General features: G+C 38.2%; 1 protein-coding gene across 6 annotated transcripts in view; it reads right to left on the bottom strand.

The window, feature by feature from the left end:
* The window catches only part of nfic (nuclear factor I/C), a 123166-nt gene that overhangs the window by 14721 nt on the left and 92273 nt on the right, over positions 1–16172 (bottom strand). For 3 of the 6 annotated variants that reach the window (XM_082187922.1, XM_082187925.1, XM_082187924.1), the window contains exons 6-11: positions 13894–14018; positions 10420–10530; positions 8779–8963; positions 8174–8200; positions 4950–5109; positions 1280–1365 (exon numbers count right to left, since the gene is read on the bottom strand). In XM_082187922.1, coding sequence (XP_082044048.1) covers positions 1280–1365; positions 4950–5109; positions 8174–8200; positions 8779–8963; positions 10420–10530; positions 13894–14018 — 694 coding nt within the window. The remainder of the gene's footprint in view (positions 1–1279; positions 1366–4949; positions 5110–8173; positions 8201–8778; positions 8964–10419; positions 10531–13893; positions 14019–16172) is intronic. The other 3 variants (XM_082187923.1, XM_082187927.1, XM_082187926.1) reach the window with 2 other exon arrangements.

Below are 16172 nucleotides of genomic sequence, written 5' to 3'. Positions count from 1 at the left end.
GCAGTTCAATCACCTCCACAGTTCAGATTTTACCTGAGCACTGCTGCATTCCCCAGCCAAATCAAACATAACTGCAGCTGTTACTTAAGGAAGACCTTTCAAGAGTTTGTTTATTAGGGGCTGATGTCCTCTAGGATTTGTGAAGCATCACAAAAATTTCAGATGCTATCTTGTGCCTTTTAAAATAAGGTCAGGATTTTGCTGAGCATGCAAAAAGTTAACATGTCATTAATAAATATGAAGGCTGAATGCATTATTATATAGTGCACTGCAAAAAAAAAAGAAAAAAAAAGAAATAATATTAATAGTTCCATTCATTTAATAGAAGCCCCGAATATAGATACATTGTGGCCATGAATTAAGAATTCGGTCCCACGACTTATTCATTTGTTCCCTTGTTTTAGTAAATCATGGCCACGATTTAGTAAGATGAGGGAATTAATGATTATAACTCGTGCACGATTTATTTAAAACAAGAGAACGAATTAGTAAAACATGCTGACGTATTAGTAAGTCGTGGGAAAGCATTGTTAAATCGCGGCCACGATATACATATTTTTTTGTATGTGCGGGGTTCCGTTATTTTCTTTCTTTCAATAAAAATATACAAATAATTTTAATAACAATAAAAAGTAAATAATAATTTACTTTAGAAGCATAAAAGAAGGTTTGAGCAAAAAAAAAATGTATGCTTAAAACATTTTTTTTTTTTATATAAATAAAAATATTCTTTGAAAACAACAAACATGTTACATAATTTTGTAATATGTATATTTACAATTTTCACCTAAAAAAAAGAAAAAATACTGATGAGTAATTTTGTAGACATTCTATGAATTCACCATCTATTGGTTAAGGTGTTGTATCTACATTGGCTGGCTCTATATTTAATGTGAAAGACCACATTTCGTTCGCAGCTGAGGGTCTAGCAGTGGTTACTGTATCTGATCTATTTCTGATCTATAATTGAACACGGAAGGCTTGGGTCTCTCAGAGGGTCCAGACTAGAGCTGCTGTAGTGTTTCATCAGGGCACTGGGGTTCAAGGGAATTTTTCAAGTACTGCTTGAAATCAAGATTGAATTTTCAACATTTTCATGGTGCTTAGGTTTCTGAAAGTTATCAAGAAAAAGTTGAAGTTTCCAGTAGTTAAAATGCAGTTATTCAGTTTAGTAATTAGCATTACAATTTCATCTGAGCTGTGTGTATGCATGTTTGAGAGTGGATGATCTGTAAATCTGTGTGTGAATAAATGTGTATGGAGGTTTGTGTTGAGATACCTGTGCCTGATACAGACTGCCAGGGTCTCGAGAACCAATTCCTACGAAGGAGCGGTTGGCAGGTGGCGTCCCGGGAGCAGAATATGCTGAAAGAGAGGGAGAAATCTGCGATTAGATTAGATTAGATTAGATTCAACTTTATTGTCATTACACAAGTACAGGTACAAGGCAACGAAATGCAGTTTAGGTCTAACCAGAAGTGCAATAGCAGCAAGTGCAGGATATACAGTGGTTCCATAAGTGCAGAACATGGATATGTACTGAATAAATATAGAGTTGAATACTATTATAAACAAAAATTTACAGATAGATTTGTCCTATGAATATAATATACAGATAACTATTACTGTGAACAGAATTTACAGCTAGATATGTACTGAATATAATATACAGATGGCTATTACTATAAACAGAATTTTTACAGATAGATATGTACTGAATATATATACAGATGGGTGTTACTATAAACAGAATGTGAGCATAATATACAGATGGCTATTACTATAAACAGAATTTTACAGATAGATATGTACTATGAATATATATATACAGATGGGTGTTACTATAAACAGAATGTGAGCATAATATACAGATGGCTATTACTATAAACAGAATTTTACAAATAGATATATGTATAAGTTAGGCTAAAATGAGCAGTATAACAATGGATTTAAAGTAGTGCAAATAAAGTTTGGACAGAAGCTATCCGAGTGAAAGTGCAGTGGAAGTAATTGCATATTACAGTTAAAGTATGGTATTGCAAATGTATATGTAAACAGTCGGTACTGTAAATAAACAGTCGGCAGTGCAAATTGAGCATATTCCAGTCAAGGTAGTAGTGCAAGATGCATATGTAAACAGTTGTTTCTGTAATAACAGTCAGCAGTGCAAATGAACATTATAGTATTGCAAATAACAAATAACAAAATGGAGGCAGGTGTGAGGAGGGAGAGGAGTCAATCAGTATATGAGGGGAGTGGGATCAATGAGGGTTAGAGTTTAATAAAGAGACAGCTCTGGGGAAAAAACTGTTCTTTAGTCTGCTGGTCCTGGTCCGGAGGCACCTGAAACGCCTGCCGGAGGGCAGGAGAGAAAACAGTCTGTGGGCTGGGTGAGAGGAGTCCTTAAGGATGCTGCGAGCTCGATGCAGACAGCGTTTCCTCTGGATGTGCTCGATGGCAGGTAGTGGAGTCCCAGTGATGCGCTGGGCGGTTTTCACCACCCGCTGCAGTGCCTTGCGCTCTGCAACAGAACAGCTCCCATACCACACTGTAGCACAGTTGGTCAGGATGCTTTCTATTGCACAGCGATAGAAGTTCACCAGGATAGTGGAGGAAAGCTGATTCTTCCTCAGTGTCCTCAGGAAGAAAAGGCGCTGGTGAGCCTTCTTGACCAGGCTGGAGGTGTTGGTTGTCCAGGTCATGTCCGCCGAGATGTGGGTCCCCAGGAACTTGAAACTGGAGACACGCTCAACAGCCATTCCATTGATGTGGATGGTGTCGTGTGTGCCTCTTGACACTTTCCTGAAGTCCACGATGAGCTCCTTCGTTTTGGTGGTGTTGAGGAGCTGGTTATTTTCAGTGCACCATGTGGCCAGGTGCTTGATCTCCTCCCTATAGGCAGTCTCATCGTTGTTGCTGATGAGACCAATCACCGTAGTGTCGTCCGCAAACTTGACGATGGAATTAGATCCGTACACAGGCTTGCAGTCAGAGGTGAAGAGGGAGTAGAGAAACGGGCTTAGCACACAGCCCTGTGGTACACCAGTGTTGAGTGTGATGGACGTGGAGCAGTTGGAGCCTGATCGAACATTCTGGGGTCTGTTGGTCAAAAAGTCCAAAATCCAGTTGCACATGGAGGTGTTGATGCCCAGGTCTCCAAGTTTGGCTATTAACTTAGTTGGGATGACAGTGTTGAATGCTGAGCTGAAGTCAACAAACAGCTTAACAGATTAAGAGTAGAACAGAGAAAGTGGCGAGAGTGTCAAAAATGCTCATGCAAATCTCTGATATCACAAACAGTGATATCAGTTTCAAGTAACGTTTCAACTCTCCTAGTGGATTTAGTGTTTAAATCACAGGTAAATATTACTCTATTCAATTCAGATCTCGAATACTGTTTGAGTGTGTATGGCGTGCATCTGTTTGATGCTGTAATTGGGTCAGTTTCTATGTTTGTTACCGTCAGACTGTGTAAATAAATATTCTGTCTAGCGGAGGCTGATTCTGTTGTCTGCTTATGTAAATGCAGTCTGTTGTTAGTGAATGTGCGCCTTCATCTCTTGAAGACTATATTATCAGCAATTACAAAAGTAGATGTGCTTTCTTGTGCTTCTTTGGAAATTCTACCAGCATGTCTTTTTGGTAAATAGGGAACACACAACATAACAATCAAAGCATCCATCTTTATCAAAGGGGTCTTTGGATAATTACGGGACATGATTTTAGCTGAATAATCATGCTGAGCATTGAGTCTGACAGTGTGAGATGGCGTATTGAGGCGATTGATCATCGGGGATTCTGCAGCACAGCGGATGGTGAACATATTGAGCTGTTCTCTGCATTAATAATGAAATTAGCATGATTAATGAACAGGGCAGCAAGCAGTGGCCCATTGAAGCTGATCGACTTGTCATCCAAATGTATCTTTTTATACCGTTTACTGATGAAAAGATGCTTGTTGTGTTTCTCTCACACTGAAATCATTATTCAAATTTTATTTTATTTTTTCATAATTGACAATCCAGTTTGAAACGGTTTTAAAATATATATTAATGTGCCAAGTTGCAACATTGCTTGGCAACTATAAAAAGCCAATAGTTATGCTAATTAACAAAAAAACTATGAGACATTGTTTATTCTAATTATTAATATAAATAAACTCTCTCATGAAAAAAAAAAAAAAAGTATCTCATGCTCAACAGGCTGCATTTATTTGATCAAAATACGGTAAAAAATACGGAAGGTTGTGTACCGTATCCGGTAAAATACGGATTTTAACATATTTTAACATGTAATTTATTCCTGTGATGCAAAGCAGAATTTTCAGCATCATAACTCCATACTTCAGTTTCACAGGATCCATCAGAAATCCTTCTAAAATGTTTATTTGCTGAAGAAATATTTTATTTAACTTGTTTTATTACTTTTTAATCAATATTGAAAACAGTTTAATATATAATCTAGCGTAATATTCTCGTGGAACCTGTGATATATTTTTTTCAGAATGTTTTGATGAATAGAAAGTTCAAAAGAAATAGAAAAAGAAAAAATTGTATTGTAGTATTTGTGTGTGTGTGTGTGTGTGTGTGTGTGTGTGTGTGTGTGTGTGTGTGTGTGTGTGTGTGTATAAAATGTGTCATCCAATTAAAAGCAGCCAAGACTCCATTAAGGTACTGTAGTGGTGACCAAACCAAGATGTGTGTCTTTGTGACTGTGTAAATGGTTTGTGACATGAGCCAGACCACTAACTCTGAGCCAGCCATTAGTTTCTTAGGTTTCTTGTTCTGCTTGACATTTTAATTATTCTAAAAAAAATGACACTTTATTAAATCCTGGGGTTTAACTCTACCTGTTGATGTGTGTGTGCTGCTGTTTGGTTTTTTGGCTATCTCTGGGTCTCTGGGACAGAGAGGGCGAACGAACGGACGGGTTGCAAGCGTCCCACTTACTGGGGGATGTGGGTGAGCTGGCAGCTGCGTCTGCAGAGGTGGTGCTGGATTTGGACTCTGGGGGCAGCGTCAGACGGGGCAGGCCGGGGGGTGGTGGGGGGGCCAGCATCTGAGAGGAGATGTAGTGACTGGATACCTTCACCTGACCACTGCCATTCAGCTGCAGAGGAAGAGAGGGCAACAGTCAGCCACTGTGGGGAGGGACACCTCACTGCCTCTACACAGCTAACATCACAATACATGCATCTACTGTCTGTGTTTGTGTTACTCTCTCTTTAACTCTCTAGAGTCCCTCAATGGTAAAATTCTTTAAAGTACTTAATGGTCTCAGCATATTTAGGACTACTAACTAAATATAGCATGTTTGACATCACAGCAGGTTCTAACAGCTCTATAATATGTTGATTTTGAGAACTAATGCAGTGTTCCATTCATTTAAAAAAGTCGGAATTTCCAGCGTCCTACTTGGAAAAGTCCAATGGAATATGCCACATGAGAACTTCAAACTTATCAATCCTGACACTGAAAAAGATGCATGAGGGCACAAAATGAATAGTAAAAATTAATTTAAATTACATTTACATAATAAATGGCAGACGCTTTTATCCAAAACAACTTGCATTGCATTCAAGGTATACAATTCATGCATTCTCTGGGAATTGAACCCATCTCCTTGTCGTTGCTAGTGCAACTGTTTGAGCTATAGGAATGATTTCAAAATTAGTTCCAACATTGCAGATAATAAACCTGTTAGGCAAATGTTTACAGAGACAGTTGTGTAAAAATTTTTTTAAATAACCATCTCTGTTGATAATTGCACGCCTGCAAAACATGCTAGCGTTGCCACTGCGCTTCATTTTCCAAGCGCAAGATAACATTTTTGTAAGAAACTAGCACAAAATCTAGTGAAAATATCCCGCATCCGACATTGAATGGAACACAGAATAATTCAAATACAATGCAAGCAAAAGAATAGACTTTTTTTTTTCCCAAACATGCTGTATTTGTCTAAAGTACTTTGTTTCTTTAGGCACATATTATTTAAAGTGGAAAAAATGACTTTGTGTCCCAGTCTGATGAAACTTTAAAGTCCAGTCACATACTGTATCTCCATCAGCAGTTATGTGGGAGAAACAGAGTAACGCTGTGCGCACTGTTCTAGCGAACGGCCCATTATGCTTCGTTCTGCCGTCCTACCATGGTCGCAAATCCATAAAACCCTCCATCATGCTCTCTTTCTCTCTCTGAGGGTTTGGCTCTCGTTTGCATTCTCGCCGAGTAAAACTGCACACTCACTGCCCTGCACAACAATAGCTGGTGAGTGAGTCAGCGGCATTATGGGTCGGTGCGGCTGTTCTTTGTGACTGCTTGGCTACAGTCAGACTGCAGTAGGGGGAATTTCAATGAGTCTGCAGATTCGGCTGGGCCCGGCTGCCACAGGGCAAGATTCATAAATGTGTGTTTCTCTCTTTCTTTCCCTCATACACTCTCTCTCTTCCCCCCTTTATTGCCAACATCAGCAACACCCCTAGACACAGAGATCTCCTCCTTTCTTGGCTCTATTTCCTGTTCTCTCACTCTCTCTCTCTCTCTCTGACGTGGAAATGGCACATGACTCTCCTACAGGCACTCCTGAGGATAAGTCATTCACACTTTGTGTTAGTTCTTTATGTCAGTGTCAGAATGAACTGATCCAGCCAATCCAAATGTGTCTCACTCTGTTGAGTCATTAAAGTTACTCAGTTGGCATCCTGGGGTGTATGATAAGTGATTAAGAGAAGAAATAACACTGTTTAAGCCATTTTAAATGTATGACACTACCCCTGGAAAGCAAAACAGTTATTGATATTAAATTAATTCATTGGAGTTTTTTAAGATTACATTTATGTTAGGGGAAACAAGCATGTCCAATTAAACATTACTAAAAATTCACTCAAATCTGTTTAATGATAGGTACACACTACAAGATATTTGGGGTGATTTTGGACAGATTTCTCCCTTTCCGACAATCCTAGGTAAAGTCCAGATTATCTTGATGGTTCTACAGATTATTTTCTCAGATTTTCCTGTGGTGTGAGGTGTTAAGAGTCACTGAATCTACTCGGAAGAACGTCGGAGCCGCCCCGATCTCGAAACGTAAATATTCAACGTCTTGAATATTTACGATCAGAAATCCTGTTGTGTGGGGGAACCACGGGGACAAACGCGCATATGCTCAGGAGATTATCACGTGAGACGAAACAATACCCAATCAGAAAGCGAGCTGACGGAAGACTAACCTCCAGCTCCTGCTGTAACATGTAAAGTCCATATTCACACCGTCTCCATGACTTCATCTAAACATTTTTATTTTTCCCCCCACGAATTTTCTGTGAAAAGCAGTCCATACACTAAATGCACCATTTCTTCTTGCCGGCCATCCGCCATGTTTGTTTACTTTAAAGTCACGTTTGATGCAAGAGACTTTGCGAGATTTCCCGTGTTCACAGGCGGGACTCTTGTTGTTTGTGAATGGAAATCTGTTAAGTGTATGGTGTGCTTTCTTAGTCACATCTTTCTTGTGACCAAGTGTTTCTTTCTTTCTTGCACTCTAAACACTAGAGGAACAAAACGGTTAAAATCTATGATTTATTTTCATCATGTTTGTGATCTCTCACATTATGAAAATCTTATAAGATTTAAAAAATCTTTTAAGCCGAGCTCAGACTACAGGAGTTTTAGGCCGATTTATACAAAATTTTTCCCTCCCAACAATCTGAAATAAAATCTTGTCGATAACTGTTGTCTGTGAGTGTGTGTGAAGGAAACAGGGCTGATGGATGCTGGTGTTTAGACTGAGGTTGCTTTAACGGAAAGGGTGAAATCTGACCAAGGCAGTGGTCAGCTCTTTTTGGCTCAGATTACATGGGCTACGATCCATGTACAGAACATGATGGCATATTTATCTGTCTCTTTTTCCCTCTGTCTGGCTCTCTCTCACTTGCACACACTTAAACATACTGTATATGCAGAAAGTAAGCAGTTGATTTCTTAATTCATCCTTTCTGGTATCATTTATTTAATTGTTTTCCCTGAGGTCCACTTGTGTTTTTTTTATTAATTTAAGTGTCAAAATTGGAGTTTTTCCCAATGACCTTCTCTCTGACCTAAAGAGTTAAATAGTAATCGTTTTAAAAGGGACAGTTTACACACAAAAAATAGAAATTCTGTCATAATTTACTCACCCTCATGTCGTTCCAAACCTGTAGGGCCTATATCTCCAAGGAACACAAACAAAGATTATTTTTGAAAAAAAGCTGGTAACCAAACAGTACTTCCACTGTATGGACAAAATAATCGAGACATTTCTCAAAATATGTTTTATGTTCTATAGAAGAAACTCATACAGGTTTGGAACAACATGAAAGTGAGTAAATGATGATAGAATTGTCATTTTTAGGTAAATATCCTTTTGAGAAACTCTCCCGTTGCATGTAGAATAAGACACAGCACTTTTCCTCCACTAAGTCTGGAGCTTTAGATTTGCTGTTGTATCCCATGAGGTTTTTAACTGGCCAGGAAAATATGATCTCTTTAAGTACAAATTCAACTAATTTTTCATTTGACATGTTAACAAATCCAGTGCTGAATATAATAAACACGACAGGCTCAGAGTTGTGCTTGGCTCACGTTCCCTTACGGGGTCCTGCAACAATTATGGCTGCTGATTGGTGGAGCTGATGTTTGGATGATTTGGGATTTGTTTTCACATTCCTTGATCGGTGATAGTTAGAGATGTATGCTGAAAGTTATTTAAGGTATGTCTGAATGCTCCATGGGATGATCTTACCGGGCTGGGCTGTTGATTGGACGGGTCACAGGCCAGAGAGACCAGGTCCTTGAGCGGGTCTTGAGAGCTGAGGTGTGGGGGGTACCGGATGGCCGTGTGAGGGAAGTAGGTGGAGGCGGTCTGGGAGAGAATGGGACCAGCAGGGAAGTGCAGAGACGAGGAGGGATGTGGACTCCGAGAGATACCTGAAGGACATAAAGACATTCTGCCTTTAAGGAACTATTCAAGAACTATTCGGTTAGTGCGTTTTTAAAAAATATTCTTTTATTCAGCAAGAATGCATTAAATTAATCAAAAGTGACAGTAAAGACATTTATAATGTAGATTATAATAATAAAGATTTTTATTAAAAAATATTAAGCAGCACAACTGTTTTCAACATTGATAATAATAAGAAATGTTTTTTGAACTCCAATTCAGCATATCAGAATGATTTCTGAAGGATCACAAACTGGAAATTCGGCTTTGCCATCACAGGAATAAATTGATTTTAAAATATATTAACATTAAAAACAATATTGGAGTTTTTGCTGTATTTTTGATCAAATACGTGGTGAGCATAAGAGACTTCTTTCAAAAACATAAAAAAACTAAACCAACTTCAAACTTTTGAATGGTAGTATATCTATAAATAAGAAAGCACATTAATGTGCACCACATGCATTTTAGTGACACATTTGATAAAGCATCACATAACCAATGTCTAAATTAAAGAGCTTTGTTCAATTGTCACGTCCCTGTCATATTTGAACATCAAAACTCTCTACAGAGTACTTTGTATGCTGTAACACATTTGGCAATGCCCAAAAGAGAGGTAAAATCAGCTGGATGTTTCAGTGCAGGCACCATATGGCTGACACGCTTCACCAAGTCATCTGAACAGTCAGGCTAATTGTTAGAGCATAACTCAGCCAGCTGTGAGGCTTTGGAGACGACAGATCACTGTACTCCAATAAGAAATGACCTGACAGAGACAGCACCCGCGTCTCAGCCCAATAAAATCGTAAATGATTTATCCGTGCAAGTTTCATTTTTTTTAGAAATCTAATTGACCCCATCATTTTTTCATCAAATTTTCAGAATTTCTTCCAGTGAAACGACAGACTTCTCTCTGATGACCTATGCCGCACTTCTCCAATCCTTTAGGCCGTTTAAAGCTGCAGTCCGTAACTTTTGGTTAATAAACAGTTTTGACATCAAAATCATCATAATCTTGCCTTAATCACTTAACATAATGTTAACCAATAGCCAAATAGCTATTTAGGCATTTTTTCAATCAGTGTGGCTCCATTCTGGTATGTTATTCCAACTTTTCACCATCTTTCACAATTCCTGATGGGTAAAATAATGTCCCTACATTTTTTTCTTGTTCAGTATCTTATTTCACTCAGGAAAACGTCACATTAAAAAGCAAAATAGGTTGCGGATGGCAATTCATGTTGACTTTTACCAGGGCCACATATAAGTAGGTTGTACATGATATGATTATATTAGCAGAGACAGTTTGGACAACTTAACACAAGAGTAGAAACTGTATATTTGTTTCTCCCAACTAGCCATTTGCTGTGTTTGTGTGTGCAGCGTCGGGCCTGCGATGACAGAAAAGACAGATATATGCACGTGTGTGTGTTGCCCCCTCACCGCTGTGCACTGCAATGACAGGTCTGTGGTGCTGTGTGAAGCCGAGGCGTGGAGAGCTCTCTTGAGGAGATGGACTATCCATCTCTGTCTTCTTAACTGTAGGGGAGATTCCTGTGTGAAAAAAGAGAGAAAAGTAGAGAGAGATGGAGGAGGGGGAGGAAAGCGCGTGCTTCACTAATACAGGATACTGCAAATTCAGCTCCATTGTTCTATACAAGGACAAACTTTTCTGAGTCTAAAGGAAAGCTTCGTCAGCTAATTAACGAGCACTGCGTGGTCACTCTCGATGCTTCTGTCAGGTCACAGCAGATGCTTCCAGTCACAACAACTGACCACAAGGTGGCGCAGTGTGATGAGAGAACCGGGAGTTTTGACAGTGCTGCGGTGCAATGCAGAGAGCACACTCTCTTCTTGCGGCCAGACCAATGGGATTATGGGAAAATAGTAGCTGATGATCTGCACTGGTTATTTAAGGTCAATGCAATGATACAGTCTCCATATGGATGTTTCCAGAGTGATATATTTAGAACCTTCTCTACATGGAAGATTTTCCGAATAAGTGACTTCTTAAGTTCCCAGAAATTGCTTTGTTTTCAAAGAAGGATATATGAAGATCTTCATTCAATGTTCTTTCATATTGTTTGTGGTTATATGATGTCCATTTATATCTGATCACCTTGATGTTGTTTCAAACCTGTTTGACTTTCTTTCTTCAGCAGAACACAAAAGAAGATTTAAAAAATCTCTTTACTGAAAGTCAATGGAGTCCCAACGCTCTTCAAAAAAATTAGTTTAATGTTCCACAGAAGATAAAAAGTCATACAGGTTTGGAACGACATGAGGATGAGTAAATGATGACAGAATTGAATTTTTTTTAAGTGAACTATACCATTAGGCAAACAAATCATAAATGGATACAGACGCCACATTTTAACCTCCAGGTCTCAATCCATAAATACCTGTAAAGGTGAGCATAAAGCCAGAGCACAGAGCAATCAGATGGAGGATTGTTAAAGAGAAACTCATTAGGATCGTCTAGACAGGAAGTTAGGTGGACAGGGTCGGGCCACCACAGGGGGTTCAGCTGTGTGTACGTTGATGGGATTTGCCATAGAGGCTGATATGAGAACAGTGATGCTACTTCATACACAGTGATAGATTTCAGATGCCTGCTGTTTATAGATCAATGGGGAGGGGTGAAGCAGGTCTCCTGATATCTTTACAGTTTTGCCTGGAGGGTTCATTGATATTCACAAGGGTGTGACAGAAGTCAGATGTTATGCAAGGCCTGAAGTGCCAACTCAGCACCTTTCTAATCTCACAAATAACTGTATGTAAATGCATGCAAATCAATTAAAATAATGTTTTTTAGGGCATTTTTCATCATTTCCAAAACGTAGTGAGCTGCCTAGCCACCTATTTCCTACAGAAGACAGCATCCTAACCGGCATCGAACCTCATTATCATTAGAATGTTGCTAAGCTAATGGCACAATATTCAATAAACAAAAATAGATCAAATACTGGGCAAAATAATTGTAATTACATTAAACCGTTTTTTTTATTTTAAATCTTTCAACACCTAATTAAATATATTATGCTTTATTATTATTATATATTATGCTTTAACAAATTAAATATTATTAATATTAATATATGTTATTTTATATATTCACTGCAATTCAAAAGTTTGGGGTCAGTATGATTTTTTTAAGAATTTTCTTTTCTTTTTTTATTCAGCAAGGATGCATTAAATTGATATGTAAACACATTTACAATGTTCCAAGAAAATTCTATTTCAAATAAATGCTGTTCCTATGAATCCACAAAAGTGGATTTTTTCCATTAAGCAGAACAACTTCATCATTGATAATAATAAATAAAAAATCTTGAGCACTAAAAGGGTCATGTGACTGAAGACCGCGACTAAACAAATCAGCTTTGCCATCACAGGAATAAACTACTAAATCAATATTTTTTTAAATATATGCTGAGCATAAGAGACTCTTAAAAACGTACCAACCTTAAACTTGTTAAAAGTACATTTATAATAATCTGTGATCTTAAATAAATAAAAATTCTGAGCTCTTCACAATTCATTATGAGATTACATTTTCTGCAAAGGATACAAGCCTTAGAATTTGGTCAAAAACAAGATATATTATAAAGCAAAATAATTCAGATAAACAGCCTATAGTGTGTTGCCTTAAATAAAATGCTCCTTCAATAGGGAGATCACTAGGTATTAGAACACAGTCTTTCATTGAACTAATTTTACATAGTATTAAAAGCAGACTCAGCAAGGTCACACAACATCAAATATATTTCAGTACAAACAGCATTAACATTACATGTGCACATATTCTTTTATGCTCTCACAAACTGAACTCCCCTAACATTTCATAAACCCAGAGGTGGATTACAGTATGCTTTCTATATCTACTGCTTGCCTAACTTTATCTGAAATTAGTCGAGCTGCATCAGCAGAAAAACAGCGGTCTAAAATGGTTTTATACGACTTTTAAGGGTCTTTACGGTGCGTTGATGGCTGTCAAAACCCCTCAGCTTTTCGCAGCATCAAAGGCAGTGATCCTTCACACACATATCATTCATTAGTTATGATTTTGCATCAAGTGTGAATCTGATATGCACTGTCACACATAAACTAGTCCCAATGTACAGTCCTGCTACATAAATTAAAAATCTTCAAAAAAAGAAATGAAAACCACAAAATAGCATTATGAGCATGGCAGCAAACCAGCCGAGTCAACTCAGTTATTCTATTCATAAGCCATTTACCTAGAAGTGCTTCATGAAGATCCCAAGGAATCAAAAGTATAACGAAAAAATTATATTTGCAGAGCAGACAACCGAAGGGTCAAAGGCCAAACGGTTGACTACAGTGATACAGTAGATCTCTCTCAGTATGAAAAGACAGCAAATACCGAGTTCGGAACAATTCTGCTCCAAGGTACAGAACAGAGTGCAGTGCTGCTTTCTGCAGACTTTCACAAAAAATGAGAGTTCATGAATTAATTAGGATTTGGCACTACGTTAAGGAAATTCAAATCCAAGTCCAGCCTAAGCTTGTGATTTTAGACTTCCTCTACTGCAGTTGAAAACCTGATATGTTTGTCATTCACTATCTGAATGGGCTTCAAAAATGAGTTCCACAACTATGCTTATGGAGATGAAAATCTCCATGCACAATAGGCACCCACTAGTCGAAAAATAGGTTTAGCACTATACATTGCTTTGGATCTGTGTCGACTAGATCACATCATTTCAGTCAGCAGCACTTCAGTATAGCAACAAAATAGTTTTGAATATTTTAAGAGTTCAAAATGAACCACACAATGGACCAACTAAAACTCAAGTATTAAAAATGTCTAAATGTTTTCGTTAATTGAAATAAAGCTGAAGTAAAATATATGGAAATCTTTATCTTAATTGTAAGATCAAACACAAGACTGACCTCCTTCCATCTCCTCTGGCCAGTTACGTGAACTGCTGGCGGGGGAGTTGGGAGAGGTGTAGTACTCGCCCCCTGGGCTGGTGTCTATATCATCCTCCATGGATCCTGACTTGTGTCTCTTACTTCTGTGTGAGACAAAATGGAGAAAGAGAAGAGAAAATGAATGATGGAGCAAAGCATTGTTTAGCTGAACCTTCAGACACATATGCTCTCCCAAACTGTCTGGCCCTGCTTTATACATGTCCCTTGGACCTGCTTTTCCCAGGCACTTGACTACAACGAGCAGATTGCCAACATTCACCTTTTGTTTTAGCTTTGCAGTGCGTTTAATGGAAAATAAGCGCATTAATCAGGACTGAGGCTTGAGCAAACCACAAAAGCAGATAAATCAAATAAACTGCCCTCAGCAGACCTGAGTGAGGGGCCATGTTCCTTTCACACTCACTCATCTTTCCCAGGTGCATGTAAGCATGTAGTTTTGTGATGTTTTTATTCAGCTTTGTGTATCGCCCGAGGTGGTTTTTGCCGTGATGCACACATGACAAATCTTATTGTCACTGTGGTGTACTGGTGTCTTGAGCTCGAAATGCCTCGGGCTTCCTCTGTCTAATTCAGCCAATATAGCAATAGTCGACAGCCAACATTAATCTCATGGCGAGATTCTGACAGGTACATTTAAAACTCTTTAAGCATTGTCTAACCGCCCCAAAATCTCACATGCTCCACAGTTTCAGCCTGGTTCAGATAAATAGGCCAAACAAATTCTGGTTTGGACCAATAAGCAAATGCTGCAGGCTGTTGAATTCATAGCAACACAGAGGACCACAAAACTCAAAAACAACAGCTGGCGTACAAACATCTACATTGTAGCTGCTGTTGGGAAAGTTATATAAAAATTAACCTTTTTATGAAATAACAAAGGCACAAATGTACTTCACAATGACAACATAATCAAAATACAATTTTACATAAAAATATAAATGATATGCCTTTAGCCATTAACCAATAACTATTGTCATAAACTGTGATGATGAACCAGGTCAACGACATCATCACTAGAGTGCCAGCCTAGTGGTATTTTGAATTTACTTGGTGTGCTGATTGCAGGAATAGTTTACTACGTATTATATGTTGACAATCTATATGTGGATGGACAATACCAGCATGATTATTGCATGTCAGAACATTAGTTATATTATTTAGGTGCCAATGTTTTGCTGTGGAATTCAGTGATGAGTGTTACGGGGAAAGTTCCACCCCGTGACAATGGTTCGTCCCACTAGTGTTTGGCGGGAAACTTGTATATTTAAACCATTGTCTGAGCATGGTTGAGGGGGAATGTTGCATCCTGTGTACTGTGCAAACGCTTGAACATGTCTGAAGTGAGGCATGCTGATATTTTTGTGGATATGCCACTAGGCATTGTTTAGTGCCAGTTATGCTGCTCACAGCATTTTTTTCTTTTTTTTGTACTATGTGGATTGCACCTTGTGAAATGCAGCTTCTAAAATAAACCACAACTGGCATTTTGAAAACCACTCCACTGTACTGAGCCTTTCTAAACTTCTCCCAGGCCTCTCGACAACACTCTACATGACAAACTTATTAAATAAAATACTATAATAAATCAATAACAAATTAAAAGAATATTTTTTGATAAAATTAAAAGTATTCATATTTACATATTTAATAATTTATTTAAATGAATGATATTTGATAATGAATTAATGCCTCTGAGTGAGTTCACGTAGTGTAACTCTGGGTTGTACGTCAGAACGTAGGCTCACTATTGGCCAGCATCACAAGCATCACACACATGATCAGAGTCAGCCAATAGTGAGCCTACGTTCTGACGTACAACCCAGAAGCTTTGCGCTGTTACACTACGTGAACTCACTCAGAGGCCCACACAGAAGAAAATGAATAGTTGAATAAAGTTGTTAATTTTTTATTTTTTTTTGCACACAAAAAGTATTCTCGTCGCTTGATAAACTTAAGGTTGAGCCACTGTAGTCACTTGGACTATTTTAATGATGTCTTTACTAACTTTTCTGGGCTGGCAGATATCAATTACCTTGCAGCCTATGAAGGAGTGAGCCAGCTCTCAGATTTCATCAAAAATATCTTAATTTGTGTTCCGAAGATGAACGAAAGTCTAACGGGGTTGGAACAACATCAGGGTGAGTAATTACTGACAGAATTTTCATTTTTGGGAGAAATAACCCTTTAATTAACTTCAGACTGAACCACTGAACTGAATCAGAGGATGTTCATGACTT

This window comes from Leuciscus leuciscus (genome assembly GCF_965113295.1).
Source record: "Leuciscus leuciscus genome assembly, chromosome: 13".
In the NCBI taxonomy this organism is placed as follows: Eukaryota; Metazoa; Chordata; class Actinopteri; order Cypriniformes; family Leuciscidae; genus Leuciscus; species Leuciscus leuciscus.
This window is presented reverse-complemented; position numbering and strand designations above follow the sequence as displayed.